The 15802-nt window shown below is 54.5% G+C and overlaps 1 protein-coding gene across 4 annotated transcripts in view; it reads left to right on the forward strand.

Annotated features, from left to right (window-relative positions):
- UBE2G2 (ubiquitin conjugating enzyme E2 G2) overlaps positions 1 to 15027 on the forward strand; it is a 32126-nt gene extending 17099 nt beyond the window's left edge. For 2 of the 4 annotated variants that reach the window (XM_029214563.1, XM_029214564.1), the window contains 3 exons: positions 6823 to 6941; positions 9799 to 9939; positions 11238 to 15027. In XM_029214563.1, coding sequence (XP_029070396.1) covers positions 6823 to 6941; positions 9799 to 9939; positions 11238 to 11350 — 373 coding nt within the window. In that variant the 3' untranslated portion in view covers positions 11351 to 15027. Of the gene's footprint in view, positions 1 to 1092; positions 1692 to 6822; positions 6942 to 9798; positions 10976 to 11237 lie in introns of those variants that run through there. The other 2 variants (XM_029214565.1, XR_003792354.1) reach the window with 2 other exon arrangements.
- The last annotated feature ends 775 nt before the right edge of the window (positions 15028 to 15802 follow it).

Consider the following 15802-nt stretch of genomic DNA (forward strand, 5'->3'; position numbering starts at 1 on the left):
TGCAGGACGGCGGTTTATCCTCCGTGGCTGGAAGAGGCGTGAAGCCCTTGGCATCTTGCTGCCCCGTTTCTGTCCTGCCCCAGGTTTCTTCAAGCAGCCGCGTGGTGACTTCGCTGCCTGGTCTGTGGCTGAGCCGCTGTCCCGTCTCCAGATCAGGGCCCCGAGGCTGTGGTGAGATGAGAAGGCCCTTCCCTTCCCCAATGGTTGGGGGCCCTTGGCTGACGCCATCCCTGCATCTCTGCTGGTGCACTTGGGTCCCAGCTGGTTCACACCTGCGGCGGGGAGGATTCCCCCGGCTGCGGCTCCTCCTAGGCTGTGCTTGGCTCATGCTGGGTGCCCAGGCCACGGTCACGGCACCGCCCTCTACACCAGGCTTTCTTCTTTACAGAAGCCTGGCTCCTGTCAGGATTGTGCCTGCTCAGATAAACCTGAGATATTACAATAGATGTTCATAATTTGCACTGTATGTTCTCTGACCCAGCGGTTCCCACCCTGGGAATGTCTTCATCAGACATTCTGTTAGGAAAACCTCTGTGTAAGGAAGTTTATTACAACATTCACTGCAATCATAAAAGAAAGTGGAAACATCGTTGTTCAGTATAAGTTACGGACATCCAATCAGCAGGATGCCGGCAGCACTGCCATGGTTCACGCAGCGTCGTTCACGCAGACGCTGAACGACGGGTCTAGACCAGTGTTGTCACGAGGTGTGGCCTCGCCCCCAGGGACTTCGGGCAGTGTCTGGAGACATTGTGGCTGTCACACCGGGTAGCAGGGGGAGATCTCTACTGGCCCCGGGTGGGAGAGCGCTGAGCGCCCCGCCGTGCCCAGGACGCCCGAGGTGGCAGTGGTGCTGAGGCCCAGAGACCCTGGTGTGGCCGGGTGCATTCAGTAGCTTTATTGAGATAGAAGTTAACATGCAGAGCTTCACCTGTATTAGGTGCACAAGTCAATGTTTTTTTTTTTTTTTTTTTTTTGCAGTACGTGGGCCTCTCACCGCTGTGGCCTCTCCAGCCGCGGAGCACAGGCTCCGGACGCGCAGGCCCAGCGGCCACGGCTCACGGGCCCAGCCGCTCCGCGGCATGTGGGATCCTCCCAGACCGGGCCACGAACCCACGTCCCCTGCATCGGCAGGCGGACTCCCAACCACTGCGCCACCAGGGAAGCCCAAGTCAATGATTTTTTGTAAACTAAATTTATAGAGTTTTGCAGTCATCACACTTCACTTTTAGAGCATTTCCAAACACGTGCTCACACCCCTGTGCACTCAGTCCCCACTCCCCCTCCGCCGCGGGCACCCTCTGATCTGCTCTCTGACTCTGTTGATTTGCCTGTTCTGGACTTCTGCTGCAGGTGGGCTCACACGATGCGGCATCTTCGGTGTCTGGCTCCTTTCGCTGGGCAGCCTGTGGGAGCGGCCCCTTCCCGTCGCCACTGAGCTGTGTCCACCGTGAATGGACCCGCTCGCCCATCGACGGGCATTTGGCGGCTTCCCTCTTCGGCTGTTGTGACGGTGCAGCTGCGAGCACGGGGCCTAAGTCTGTGCGCATCCTCGGCTGGACGCGCGGGAGTGGGCCTCCTGGCGTGCAGTGTCGCTGCTTCACACTCCCGCCCGCAGTGCTGAGCTCTCGGCTCTCCACTTCCTCACCCCCTTGGTGGTGTCTGGTGCCAGCTGTCCTGCTGGGTGTGAGGTGGGTCTCATTGTGGGTTTGGACTGCGTTGCCCTAATAACCGATGCTGTTGAGCATCTTTTCATGGGCTTATGAGCCATTCACCTGTCTTTTTTGGTGAACTTCAGAACTTTTGCCCATTTTTTAATTGGGTTGTCTTCGTATTTGGTCCTAAGAGTTCTTTATATATTTTGGATACAAAGTCCTTTATCAGATGTATCAGTATGATTTTCAGATATTTTCTCCCAGTCTGCAGCTTTCCTTTTCCTTTTCTTTTTTATGTTTTAGGCCGAGCTGTGCGGAATGTGGGATCTTAGTTCCCTGACCAGGGATCAGACCCATGCCCCCTGCATTGGGAGCGTGGAGTCTTAACCACTGGACCGCTAGGGAAGTCCCTCCCTTTCATTTTCTTAACGGGGTCTTCTGAAACGCAAAGGTTTTCATTTCCAATGAAATGCAGTTCAGCAGTTTTTCCTTGTATAGATTATGCTTTTGGTGTCATATAACCCAAGGTTGAAAAGATTTTCTCCTGTGTTTTCTTCTAGAAGTTTTGTATTTATAGCTCTTAAATTTAGGTTTTTGGCCCATTTTGGATAATTTTGGAGTATAGCATTAGGTAAGAGGCAGGTTCATTTTTTGGCATGTGGCTGTCCAGTTGTCTTGCACCATTTGTTGAAAAGAAAATCCTTCCTACATTGAATCGCCTTGGACCTTTGTCAGAATCAGTTCCCTAAGTGTGAGGGTTCATTTTGGACTCTGAATCCTGTTCCGTTGACCTGTGCTTGACCCTCCATGAGCACCACACACTCCGTCATTGCAGCTCGATAGTAAGCTTTGAAATTGGGAGGTGTTTTGTTCTCCTCTTTCAAGATGTCTTACCTATTCTGGGTCCCTTGGTCTCCATTGGAGTCTGGGGATCAGCTTGTCATTTTCTGTGAAGAAACCAGCTGGGATTTGACAGGGATTGTGTTGAGCCTCTAGGTCAGCTTGAGGAATGTTGACAGTCTGACAATCTTGAGTGCTCCAGTCCATGCGTATGGAGTGTCTCCACTTATTCAGGCCTTTAAAAAGCCCCTCAGCGATGCCACGGTACGTTTTTAGTAAAAAACGATCCAGTTTTTGCAGATGAAGGTATGTGAGTGGATGCACTTGGAGGGGAAGCCTGGGAGGGTGACCAGACTCCGTAGTGGCTGCCTCAGAGCTGGTTCAGGAAGGCGGCAAGGAGGCATTTGCTTTTTACTTTATTTACTTATGTATTTGAGTATTTTCTAACATACATATTTTTTCTAGTTAGAGTCAAAGTTTATGTTGCAGAAGTCCATGTCAGAATTCACTATGAAGTTCTTGTAATTGATGAACTTATTTAGTGAACTTTAAATATAGTTCAAATATATTTGAGTTAAAGTTTTCAGAAATTTCTGTTGCAAGCAAAAATTAGGGGATGACCGTAGGCTCATTTCAGACGGATTTAATCATGAAAGTAATTACATGGAAGGAAGCCTGTATTTGTTACCACCGTGCTTTCCTGAGATGGAAGGCCCTGTCCTTTTCCTCCCTCACAGTTTAACCAGCGCTGGTTCTCTACATCAGGATCGCTAGGGTGCTTTGCACACAACAAAAGAGGAAAGCGGCTCTTGGGTCCATCCCCAGAGACTCGGCGCTGAGTCAGGGCTGGTGCCAGATGGGTGTAGACACATAGTCCGGATGAGACCACCAGGCTCCCAAGGAGACAGGCAGCGAGGGCACTGTCTCCGGGACGACAGCTCCCTGCGGCCCTTCCTGGCTTTCCTGCAGGTGTGAAGGTCCTGTGAGTGGGAACTTCAGGTCAGTTTCTGTGCAGCCTCGCTGCTGACGGGGTGACCCTCACGCAGCAGGCGCTCCTTCAGTGACTTGGGGGCTTAGAGGCACAGCAGGGCACCCGGGAGCTGGAGTCGTGGCTTCTAGAGCCCCTGGCCTGGGGGCTGTGCTTGCAGCCCACCTCCACTGGGGAGGTGGGGGCTTTGCCAAGAAGCTTCGGCCGAGCTGCGGAGCCAGGGGTGCAGGAAGGAGGTGGCGCCCCTGCTCTGACGCCAGGCCCCGTCACGCCACCGCCGGGTGCTCCGTGTGGGTTCTGCAGCAAGAGAGCGAGGGCAGTGACACCCTCGCCTGGACTGGAGGGTGTTTGTGAAGCAGTGTGCCCTTCTTTTTTATGCTTCAAGTGGTCATGGCTTTGGAGAATAATTGTCCCTTGGTAATCCAGTTCAAGTGTGCGCTAGTGGATGGGTTTGCGGTCTCCGTTATTTCAAGCCTCGTATGTATGTTTGAGAATTTTATCTGTGTGCTATGACAAACTTGAAAAAGAACAGCGCAAAAACAGCTTCTTCCACACCTGCTGCAGCTGGAGTGACGTGCAGGCTGCGGTCCTGGAACATGCCTGGCGGGCAGATGGCTCACTGACGCCCAGACACACCCAGCTTCCACGGTGCAGCACTCTGGCCTCCCTGCCGCCTTCAGTATGCAGGCCGTGGGCTTCTTTTGTCATCTCTGTACAGTTTTAGAGATGAAAGGCAAAGCACGGTGCTTCACTCGAAAGACTAACCAAGCGTGTCTCCAGTTTTTATTGGCTCTGCAAGTGACTGACCACCAGTGATGGCTCGTGGCTGCAGGTGTTGAGCCAGCGCTGTCCTTTGGGAGGAGTGAGCGTTGCTGGGCCCTGGTTGGGCTTAGACCGTGGGTGCAACTCTCCCACTGCTGGTTCCCTGGCCTCTCGTTCCCCTAAAGCCGGGAAGTCAGAGTGCACTATTGCCTTTACAGAGGAGAGCAAGGGCGTTCTGCTCTACTCTTAATACTAGTCTCAGAAAATAAATAAAACACTTACCTCAGAGCTCTGAAATAATTTAGGCCGTTATTTTAATCAATTAAGATAGAAAATAACTTGCAGGCTTTGAAGAGTTTGTATTTGCCTCAGATAAATTTGATTTTGAGGTGAGGCCTTCTTTGGTGAAAGCGGAGTGAGGCTGTCCTGAGTATGACTGGAAAGCTTGTCCAAAAATAACACTAATTATATCTCCCGTCTTGGTCCAGGAATTTACTTGATAGCATTTTCCATGAAGTCAGTGGGCAGGCCCCCGTGCACGTGGGTGCACCTGTGTGCTGGGCCAAGGCACTGGGCATTCTGGAAGAGAAAGAAGCCCCTGTTTCAAACCAGTCGCAAACCAGAGCATTTGAAAATGGCTTTGATATTTCAGATGTGGGAGCACTTTAGGAAATGTTTGATCTTGCTTCTGAAGCTGTGGACGACCTAGTGGGTTTTTTTGTTTTTGTTTTTTAAAGAAAGCTCTATTATGAGAAACAAAGACCTGAGCAAATATCAAAGTCTTGAGAAAATACCACTTGGCTCAGTCCAAAAACACTTAACTACCCAGGCATTCTTTTCTGTTCTAACTTGGAGGTGCCAAGAATACCGAGGCACTGCGAGCATTCCTGGTGTGGCCACAGCCCTGATTTGCAGGCTCCTGGGTTAGCAGCCTGAGCTGCCCTCTGCTCTCCGCTGAGCCACCCGATCCGGGACCTGGCCTGAGTCAGGTGACCCTCGCTGAGGTGACAGCACTGCTTCCTGGCACCTTCCCTCGGGAGGCCGTGTGAGGGCCAGCGCAGTGGTGTTTATCCTCTACTGTGAGTTGTAGGCTGGAAGAGGGGCGGGGGGCGCAGGCTCTCCACTGCCGTCGGCGCTGACCCCCTCCAGAGGGGAGGGCTTGGAGGGCGGCTGTCGGGGAGCCGCGGCCCCCGAGCTCGCCTCTCCGTGTGGCCGTCCTGTCGCTGCTTCCTGCCGGGGCTCTGGGCGCCACTGTCCGGGGACGCTCATCCCTCCACGACAGAGTAGTAGCTTTCCACTCTTGGTTTCCCCAGAAGTAGCGAGGACACAGTTTTCAGAATCCAGATGTGTCTTCAATTGAAAAAAATGTGGCTCCGCCGAACACTTGCTGCCTTGTTCTTGCTTTGGCCATTTTACCAGCCCCTCCCCACCCCATGATGCAGTCCTGGCCTCCACTGCACTGGTGCCGTCGAAATCCCTAGGCGTTGTCACCAGGTGGAAGTGAAGCCGCCTGCACAGTTTCTTTGAGAATTTTTTGTCTACTTGAACTGCTGCTGTAGCGCGGGGTCTCGGCCCGTGTGCTGGTCATCGGGGCCCGTGTGTTACACGCTTGGGGCCTTGCCCTCTCCGCGCCCAGAAGGAGGACGGGATTCCTCTTCGTTGTTGAACTGACCGGTCTTCGCAGAGTGCTCGTCTGGTGTCGCTGTCATTCGGCAGCTCTGCCTCCTGATAAAAATGTACAGAGGAGAGATGGTCTTAGATTTTAAACTGCTGTCGTGCATGTTTTATAAAGGACGTTTGTAAGGGGAGGAGGCGTTCCTCTCTCTGTTAACGTGCGAGCTGCTCTCCCTCTTCCTCTCCGGCTGGCCTTCACGTCTTGTCTGTTGGTCAAGATAGTGTAGATTTATACATATAGAGCTTTAAAATTTGACAGGACTTTGGAAGTGGTTTGGCCCGTTTCTGCCATTTTTCACACCAGGAGGACGTGAACTCAGGCAGGCAGGCACGTGCCTGGTGACGGTGAGGACTCAGGTGACCGCGTGGTCCCAGGAGGTGGCACGAGCCCAGGCCTGCAGGTCAGGGCTTGCGGCTGCCGCACGTGCGCACGAACATCATCAGTGCTCCGTACGTGCTCTGTATCTGTTTCTCGAAGGTTACAAAACCACCTCTCAGGCACATTTAAAAATTAAAAGTAGCCTTTGAAGTAACAACTCTTCACCCCTCGTTCATTAGTACAGTAGAGTCCTGCTGTAACATGTACCAGGGTTTGTATCTTTATCCTAAAATGTAATTGTACCACATAGAAAAGCAGAATCCCTGCTGCCCCGCTCTCAGCCTTATTGATGTGAAAATGCCTGTTGAGCCGGTCTTTGTGATTTAAACCTGATTGGAACGGAACGATGACACGTTACTTTCCAACCGTAAAAAAATACCAATTCATTGTTATCATAATATTTAGATAATCTTTTCATGCACATTTGTAAAGCAGTAGATATTTCCTTAACTCGTTTCTAAAGTGTGGTAGACATTGAAAAAAATCTACCTTGAAGTTCTGTCTCTGTATTTTGTATCTTTTAGGGGCCCAGAAGACACCTGTTTTGAGTTTGGGGTTTTTCCTGCCATCCTGAGTTTCCCACTTGATTACCCGTTAAGTCCTCCAAAGATGAGATTTACCTGTGAGATGTTTCATCCCAACAGTAAGTGCTTTTGAAGTAGTTTCGATGGTTCCAGGAGAGGCCTAGAGATTGTGTGCATGTGGGCATTCATGGTATACTGCTGTTTTGCTCTGTGTTTGGAATTTTCCATAATACAAAGTTTAAAAATTCATTATGGTCAGAAGAGTTGATTGAGGAAGTCAACAAGTTCAAGGTGATTAACCATAAAATACAACTATGAAGAGGATTGTGGGTAATTAAAAAATAAATGATAAGGGCTTCCCTGGTGGCGCAGTGGTTAGGAATCCGCCTGCCAATGCAGGGGACACGGGTTTGAGCCCTGGTCCAGGAAGATCCCACATGCCGCGGAGCAACTAAGCCCGTGTGCCACAACTACTGAGCCCACGTGCCACAACTACTGAAGCTCGAGCGCCTAGAGCCCGTGCTCCGCAACAAGAGAAGCCACCGCAATGAGAATCCCGCACACCGCAACGAAGAGTAGCCCCCGCTCGCAGCAACTAGAGAAAGCCCGCGCGCAGCAACAAAGACCCAACGCAGCCAAAAATAAATAAATAAATAATAAGATTATATTGAAGATAAATATATTCTTTAGAACGATACCTGTGATGTGGTTTAAAGACAAATATGGCCAATAAACTGATTGAATTATGTGTGTACTAAGAATAGCCTGATAATATTATTTTATTTATTTTTTTGCGGTATGCGGGCCTCTCACTGCCGTGGCCTCTCCCGTTGTGGAGCACAGGCTCCAGACGCGCAGGCTCAGCGGCTATGGCTCACGGGCCCAGCCGCTCCGCGGCATGTGGAATCTTCCCGGACCGGGGCACGAACCCGTGTCCCCTGCATTGGCAGGCGGACTCTCAACCACTGCGCCACCAGGGAAGCCCCTGATAATAATATTTTTGATGTTCAGGTAATCAGTGCAAATAGTTTTAAAATTTGGCCTTAGTGTAGGTGGGTATGTGTTACTTTTATTTTGTAAAAATTATTTTTGAGAAGAGTTATTCAGTAGGTCTGCTGATGTCATAAAAATTGGTCAGTCCATAAATACTTAAAAAAATAATCCAGCAGATTCACTGAGAGTTGCTGGGATGGGGTAGTGAGCAGACCGTCAGAGGTTGGGGGCTGGACGGTCAGGAGCTCCCAGTCTGAGGGCAGCGATGGACGCTGATGAAGGAATCATACAGAGAGATGTGAAACCACATGGGAGGCCAGGGAGGGCCCTGCAGGGGTGGTGGTTGAACCCACCACCTGCAGGAGGAGCCGTAGGAGTTACTCAGGGGTCTGTTTGGGGCAGGGAGGGGGTCTAGCAGGTGCAGAGGCCCAGTGTGAGGAGGGAGGGGGAGGGGGAGGGGCCAAACCAGTTCAGGCCTTTTGGTCAACATTAAGGATTTTGATGTTTATCCGAGGAGCAGTGGAGACCCGCTGAGGGGCTGGGAGTGAGCGTGAGGGGCGGCGTGACCAGCATGGCCTTTGAAGGGTGACTGTGGTACAGGCTGGAGGTGGAGCGGAGCGCGTGCTGGGCCGCTGCCGTGGCCTGGAGGGGAGACCGCCAGCCTGGCACCAGCGGGAGTTGTTGGCGCTGAAGCACTGTGGCTGGGCGGGGACTCGGGAGGGTTAGGAAATGACGCTGCTGTGGTATGGTGCGGGGGGATGGCAGGGACACAGCTGCTTTTTGATGTTTCTGGGGTCAGCGGTGTCATCTCATGGTGCTGTCACCTTGAGGAAGTGACACTGAAGTTGAAAACTCTGCAACACCTCCTCTCTGTCCGTGGCAGAGAGAACTGTTCAAAGCATTCTGGGCGCCCTGGTCCCGTGTGTGTGGACTTCAGACGGCCATCCTGGTGTCTGAGACAGATCGCACGTGGTTTCCTAACCCTTCAGTGAGAGTTTGCGGTACAGTTTCAAAGCATAGAAACCACTAGAACAAGGGATGCATGGGGAAAATGAGGGACCAGGTGTAAAAGAAAGGCTGTTTATAACGACTCACATTTCTAAATGGTCACAAATGCTGAGTTCATGAGTGAGGGTGAATTAAATAAATTTATTTAAAATTGTCTGTTGTTCTTATTATTATAACTTAATAGCCTTACAGTTTTACAAGTGATTCCTGGATATCTGAGCATATACTAAACCATCTGAGAATTTCCCCAAGTATGTGTAAAAGAAAGATAACAGGTGCTTTTGACCTTCTTGACAGGACCAACCCAGACTTTGAATTGAAAATTTATTTTTCTTGAATCAGATCTTGAGGGTCTCGTTAGTGATGCTGTTGATGGGAGATGCATTTAGATTCAGGCACAGCTGATGTCCAGAGAAGACAGGTGGTCGTTTCTCTGTTATAGTCAGTTAGCAAGAGAATTCCAGGCATCTGTCTTTCTCTGGGTATTTAAGTAATTCCTGTAGCGTTTTCCCCAGCTTTGGCAACGTATATTTTACACAGTCCATTTCAGGGATTTAATGGCAGAACGAGGGATATGTAAGAAACTTTTTATGAAAAGTGTTGTGAAGAGTCTAATTACATGAGGTATTTTGGTGGAATATCTGGCTGCCAGGTAACCTTTCATTTATCCCCTTTGGATATAGTGCTTTTTAAATCCATATGAAGGTGGAGTCACGCCATGATACTAGAGCTGTTCAGACTGGCCCAGCACCCTGTCGGTGCGAGAGCCGTGCCCTGGGAGCCCGGCTGGGCCCGCGGGGAGCGCGTGCATGTGAGCGTGGCTGTGGATGTGGCGCTGGGGCCGCAGGTGGTGCCGCGTGCAGACAGCCCCGTCCCGGTGTCTGCGCTGCTTGCTGCCCTTTCTCTGTGGGCCTGACCGAGCGCCCTATCGCGGGCCCATTCCCTCGGCTCACCGGGTGTGCTCTGACCCCGCAGTCTACCCTGACGGCAGAGTCTGCATCTCCATCCTGCACGCTCCCGGCGACGACCCCATGGGCTACGAGAGCAGCGCCGAGCGGTGGAGCCCCGTGCAGAGCGTGGAGAAGATCCTCCTGTCGGTGGTGAGCATGCTGGCAGGTAACGCCCGCCCCGCCGGCTCCTGGCACACTGCAGGTTCACGTCCAGAGGGGGAGACCCGACACTTGGTGCTGCTTCTCTTTCCTCGTTAACCCTTGTCTTATAACTCCCTGTCCACCGTGAGGAGTCGATATATACTGTTTTCTTTTCTGCTTTTTCATGTAATGTCATTCATACACACTTTGCCAAGCGTAAGCTGCTTTTTATAATTACAGATGTGAAGATGGTCTTGTGTGTATCCCACCGTTGGCCATGAGTAGCCGTGGGCATTTCATTCATTCAGTGGGCACTATATTGCAGACACTGTGTCCTGGGGTGTAAAGCTCAGGTGACACTGACCCCAACCTTAAGGCCCTGCGTTCTAAGGGAACTTTCACAGCCACCAGCTGTTGCAGGCCACTGTGCTAAATCCTGAGATCAGGGTGCAGGGGACACTTCCCGAGGTGAGTTTAGAACACGTGGGAGTTAACAAGGTTGTGGGGGGGCACGGACCCTCTGGCGGCGTCACCAGGACTATAGGTATGGCTGGATCCCGGCTGGGGGTGGGGCGCCCTGTGGACCTGCACTGGCCCGGAGCTGATGCTCGCTCGTGGGGCTGTTAGACCACGGATCGCCCTTGCAGCCCATGTGCTTGAAACAGGCGGGGTGGGTCCCAGGCCAAGAGGATGGAGGAGGTTGGGGGGACCTTGGAGACTCCAGCTCTAGGGCCTCAGCATCCTGGGCGGGGGGGGCGCTCCTGCCCTCACTGTGGGGTGGAGGGGTGCGGACTTTGGGGACAGGACTCCAGAGGGAGCAGGATTTGGGGGAGAGAAGAGTTCGGGGTGTTGTGTGAGTGGCCACCTTGACGGGGGCTCTTGGGGACTGGCTGTGGAGGTGAGGGTGTGTGCCCTCTCCGGGTAGACAGGGCTCGTGGCAGGAGGGAGCTGAGAGAGGAACGGCCTGGCAGCCCCGGGGGAAGAGTGCGCCCATGAAACAGAGGAGCATCGAACGGAGAGAGCTGGTGGCCAAACAGGAGGCCCGAGGGGGAGGCCCCCAGGTGTGGCCCTTGGGAGGCTCGGGTGGAGGAGCCCTGAGGGTGGGTCTGTCCGCCGCTGCTCCGCCCCGTCCCTCAGGGGAAGGCTCTCATCTCCACAGAACTGATGTCCTTGCCCGGAGTTCCACGTCCGTCCCTCGGTGCTTCTGGTTCATCTCTGGTTACCTCTCTGGGAAGATCAGTGATGTTCTTACAGGAGGTGGGAGGTCTTGCCAGGGCTTTCCTTCTTGAGCCCCTTCACGTGGAGGTTCACCTTCTCTTTCAGAGCCCAACGATGAAAGCGGGGCCAACGTGGATGCCTCCAAAATGTGGCGGGATGACCGGGAACAGTTTTACAAGATCGCCAAGCAGATTGTGCAGAAGTCGCTGGGGCTCTGAGCCTTGCCCACATGTGTGCACAGCTGTGTGCCCGCGCGTGCGTGCAGGCACACCACTGAGCAGTTTTTGGGGTTTCTCCTCCAAGACACTTAGTGACAGTGACACTGTGCTGGTACCAAAAAAGGCAAGCTTGCAGAACCACAGCATCTATTTCTTTTCTACCTTTCCCACCCCAAACAGCCTTCTCTTCTGCAGTGATGGTTTCTGTAAGACGATGACAGCTGGGTGCAGCTGAGGGACCCACCCCTCGTTCTTGCCGAGGTGGCCCAGGGAGACGATGAGAGCCGTCACCACTACCTCTCCAGCTGACGTGCCTGCGGACCCAGCACTTAGTGCGGAGCGGGGAGGGGCATACGCGCCAGCCCCCAGGGACTAGAACCAGTGACGCTCCTTCCGAAGACGTGGGGCCTTGCAGACCAGGAGGAGGGCAGCGGCCGGATGTCTCTGGGGGCCCCTCCTGGTTCCCTTGTCCCCCGTGAGGAGGACATGACTTTGTTTCAGTACTTTGTTTTACAAGCAGATTTTTTTCTTGCAATCTAGGCACATTTTTCATTTGTTGTATGTTACAAATAATCACATTTAGAAATACTTTCAGGAAATAAATACTTTTTTAAAATGTGGACTAATGAAAAATGGGGCACATAGAAAAGAAGTTTCCTCCTGGCCATGAAGACCGGCGTTTTCCCTGCTGGTATTGATCACAGTTTACGCTCGTGTCTCAGTTCCCAGTGCATTTACCAGAGCAGGGGCACATGAGACAGAGATTGTAGTCAGAGTGTCTTCTGGGTGTGTCGGAGCTTTTCTTTTCCAAGCTGAAAACTGGAAAGTGCTAAGCGTTTGTACGTGGTGGCTGCAGCGGGAACTTTAACTATTGGGACAAAACCGTTCTTTGCAACTTGGGAAGGGACGCTCCCGGTAGCGCAGAGCGCAGAGGTGTGCTTCCTCCCAGACCTGACCGGCGCTCGTGGGAGCGTGGCACATGGGGTCCCCGGGGTCCCCGGGTCGGTGGGGGGTGCTCAGCTGCGGCTCGTGGTTTTGAGGTGGTCTGGATTCCTCCGGTGTGGGTAGCTCAGCCGCGGGTAGCTCAGCCGTGGGGCCAGGGCTCCGTTTCAAGCAATAACAGATCTGTTGCATGCAGTTAAATATTTGGCCTGTTTCAAACAGGTTAAATTTAAATAGGAGTTTCTATTTTTGAAATAAGGGACAGTCTACAAGACGTACAATACATTTTACTTTATGTTATCCTTTCTCTTTCATAATGTGCCCGCGGGCAGGAGTCTGTTTTACTGAAACCTCGCTAATTTCTTGGTGTTAAGTAGTACTGGCTAAAGGGCTTCTGTGGAAACCAGACTCTTTCCTTCTCAGAAGGGAATCATTTAAAAGTTGAAATGCAGTACGAGGACTTGTATTCGGAAGGGGATGGGGTAAGGAGAGGTATTGTACCTACATAGTATCTGCGGGCGTGTTGGATGAGACGTAGCCCTCTCCACAGAGAGGAAAAGGTGGGTGTGGTGGAGTGTGGGCCTGTGACCACGTCAGCAGGTGGCCACGGGGGCTCAGGAGATCTGGAGAAGGAAGAGGGGCAGTCTCTTTGCAAAAGAAAGTATTTTTATTCATTTGTATTTATTAAATGAAACAAAAGAGGCGTCCCATGGTGTCCTTATTCTGTGACGGAGTTTATTAATTCCTATGGTAAAATAAAGCTATATTTTCCCCCTGTCCCAAGCAGTGTTTTCTCTGTTGTGTTTTAATATAATCGTATGGGAACCCCGTGGCCGGTGGGCAGCGGGGGTGCCCCCTACAGGTGGCACGGCCGCCAGGACTCCCACTACCACCTCCTTCCCAAGACACGTGAGCTTTGGGAAGTTTCGCTGTCTCCTGTTCCTTCCGCCCGCTGGTCTCCCCTGGAATTCCCGCGTGTCCCTGTTGGGGTCGGCAGACGTTTTCACCAGCCTCGACTGACCCGCGGCCTTTCCTTGAGCTGTGAGTGTTGGCAGCAGACGGCCGTCGGGCGAGGAGAGACCCGCAGGTGCGGAGGTGGCGCTTCTGTCCTGCTCTCGAGTCTCCAGTCTCGTCATGGCTGCTGACGTGAGCCTGCTTATGTCCCTCGGCCTCCTCTCCCCCAACGCCCTCTGCGCCGCGTCCGGGCCAGGGGCTCAGCCCGCCCTCCAGCAGCCTTCATTCTGCCTTTTGCCCAGGGGTTTCCAGCGTACTTCTTACTATTGAAGATCTCCGACGTGATCGTGAGTTGGGGTCCCCGATACCACCCCCAGGTTCAGTGGTTCCCTGGGAGGCCTCACGGCTGAGATCTATTATAGCCAAAGGCCCAGGGACTCGAGCGCCACAGGGAACGCGGCGTGGGGAGGGGTCGGGGGTACCAGGCACAGGCCTCCCGAGCACCCCCCAGCAGAGCCACACGGTGTGCGCTTGACTCCCCGTCAGGGAGCTCCTGGGGGACCAGCACCCAGGGCTTTTATTGGGGGCTGGTCACGTGGGCACCCTCTGCCTGGCACCAAGACTCCAGCCCCCCGAGGGAGAGCAGGTGTGCAGCGCACGCCATACCGGGGTGCAGATCGTTTAGGCCAGTGAGGCGCTCCTGTCCCACCACGTGGGACCCCCTCCCCGAGCGCACATCCCCAGCTGCCTGAGGACGGCCGTCCCAGGCCAGCTGTGCTCTTTCCTGCACAGGTATCCTGAACTTTTCCCCTCTGGGGATTTTAATTAGATTTAATTGAAAAGGTTGGTTTGCTCTGTTAGGTTTCTTTGTGGTTCATTTTTCATGTGTTGTGTTTAGTGCCCCTTCTCCATGGCATTGGTCTTCTGCAGAGGTTTGGATATTTGAGGCGAATGTCCACCCTTGTTTTCCGGAAGTTTGCCAGTCTGGTTCTGGGCACAAAGAGGGGAGTTCCGGGGTTTTATCGTCTGGGTGTGGGAGCCCCACTGGGTTGTCCTGGGCGTGTCCTGGGGGGAGGGGTGCGTCCCTGCCGGCTCTGTGGCCCCGGAGGACTGGAAACACGGAGCCCGCAGGGTCCACTCTGCCCTTCCGTCCCATGCGTGGGCTGTGGCTGCTTTCCGTCTGGTTTTTGTACAGGTCGGGTCGCTGATTTTTCAGAGGTCGTGCTGCTGTGATGCATTCGTCCTGTGTATCAGTCAGGGCTCCTGGGTGGAGTACAGAACCCACCCTGGTTACATGGGGGCGGCTCAGGATCGCCTGCTGCCACTCCCCCTGCGCCCCCCGAGGCCTGCCCGCAGGCCATGTGGCCAGAGGCTATGCCCCGGCCCTGGAAGTCAGCTCAGGGCACAGCAGGACACTGGACTGGCCTCTGTAGAGGGCACAGAGCCACGGTCCAGTCCCCGCAGAGGCAGAAGTCTGCCTTCCCCACCCCTGACCGAGTCCCCGGGCCCTGCTCCCGCTGCCCGGGCCCCGCGGCATCTGGCCTGTGTCCTGGGTGCGGCCTCACCCCGGGCCCACCACCTCCCCGTTCGAGCGAAGCCCAGCTCCTGAGGATGCCAGCCCGGCCGGGTCACTGAGGCCGCCCCTCCAGCCTCCCCTCAGCGCCATCTGCCTGGGCCCCCAGCCCTGTCACCCTGAGCCTCTCTCCACAGTGCCTGCCCTGCTGGGGGCCGCCGCGTGTGCACTGGGCGCAGACTCCCCGCAGCTGTCTACGCCGCCGCCAGCCTCGGGGGAGCAGTGCTCTGTCCCCCGCCTGCCTGCTCCCCTCCTTCCGTCCTAGGGTGAGGCCCCGGAGCCCACTGCTGCCTGCGTCCCGGCGGCCCTCATGAGCCCGGTGAGCTGGCAGGCCCTGCCGCCCCGGAGTCCTCATCTGAATGGCCGTGGGGGCGCGGCTCCCGTGGGGGCGCGGCTCCCGTGGGGGCGTGTTCCGCCGTGTCCCCACGGACGCAGCGTTGCTGGGGCAAGCCGACCTGCAGCCCTTTGGACACGGCACGTGGCGCGTCCTCAGCCTCACCTTCTCTGCTGACTACACTTGTCAAGTGAAGGACGACGTGTAAAACGCACGGAGCATGGAAGGGAGAGGTACCCGGGGAGTGTCTGCTGTGACACCGAGGGGCGCTCGCGGAGCCAGCAGGGGTGCAGCCGCGCCGTGGAGGTCCTCCCTCAAGTCCCAGGGCGTCTTGGTGGTGTCATCTCCTTTCAGGGGCCCAGACAAGGGTGGACGTGTTCATGGGCCCCAGGCCTGGGCATCCAGCCTTGCAAGGAGCTGAGCTCGGCCCCTGGAGGGGCGCAGGCTGCGGGGGACGGGCCGGTGGGGATGGCGGTGGGGGGCGGTGAGACCGCATCACCTCCGTCCCTCCACGCAGGTCGCCGCGTTGCGGCTGTGGGCTGCCCTGTCTGAGCGGCTCCCACTGGGCCCTGGCAGCAGCACCGGGAGGGCGCCCGGGCCTGCTGAGTGGGGGCCATGGACCGGGCCTGTCCGCACCCCACGCGGCTCA

The sequence above is a fragment of the Monodon monoceros genome, unplaced genomic scaffold, assembly GCF_005190385.1.
Source record: "Monodon monoceros isolate NGI ecotype Baffin Bay Population unplaced genomic scaffold, NGI_Narwhal_1 Super_Scaffold_11, whole genome shotgun sequence".
Classification (NCBI taxonomy): domain Eukaryota; kingdom Metazoa; phylum Chordata; class Mammalia; order Artiodactyla; family Monodontidae; genus Monodon; species Monodon monoceros.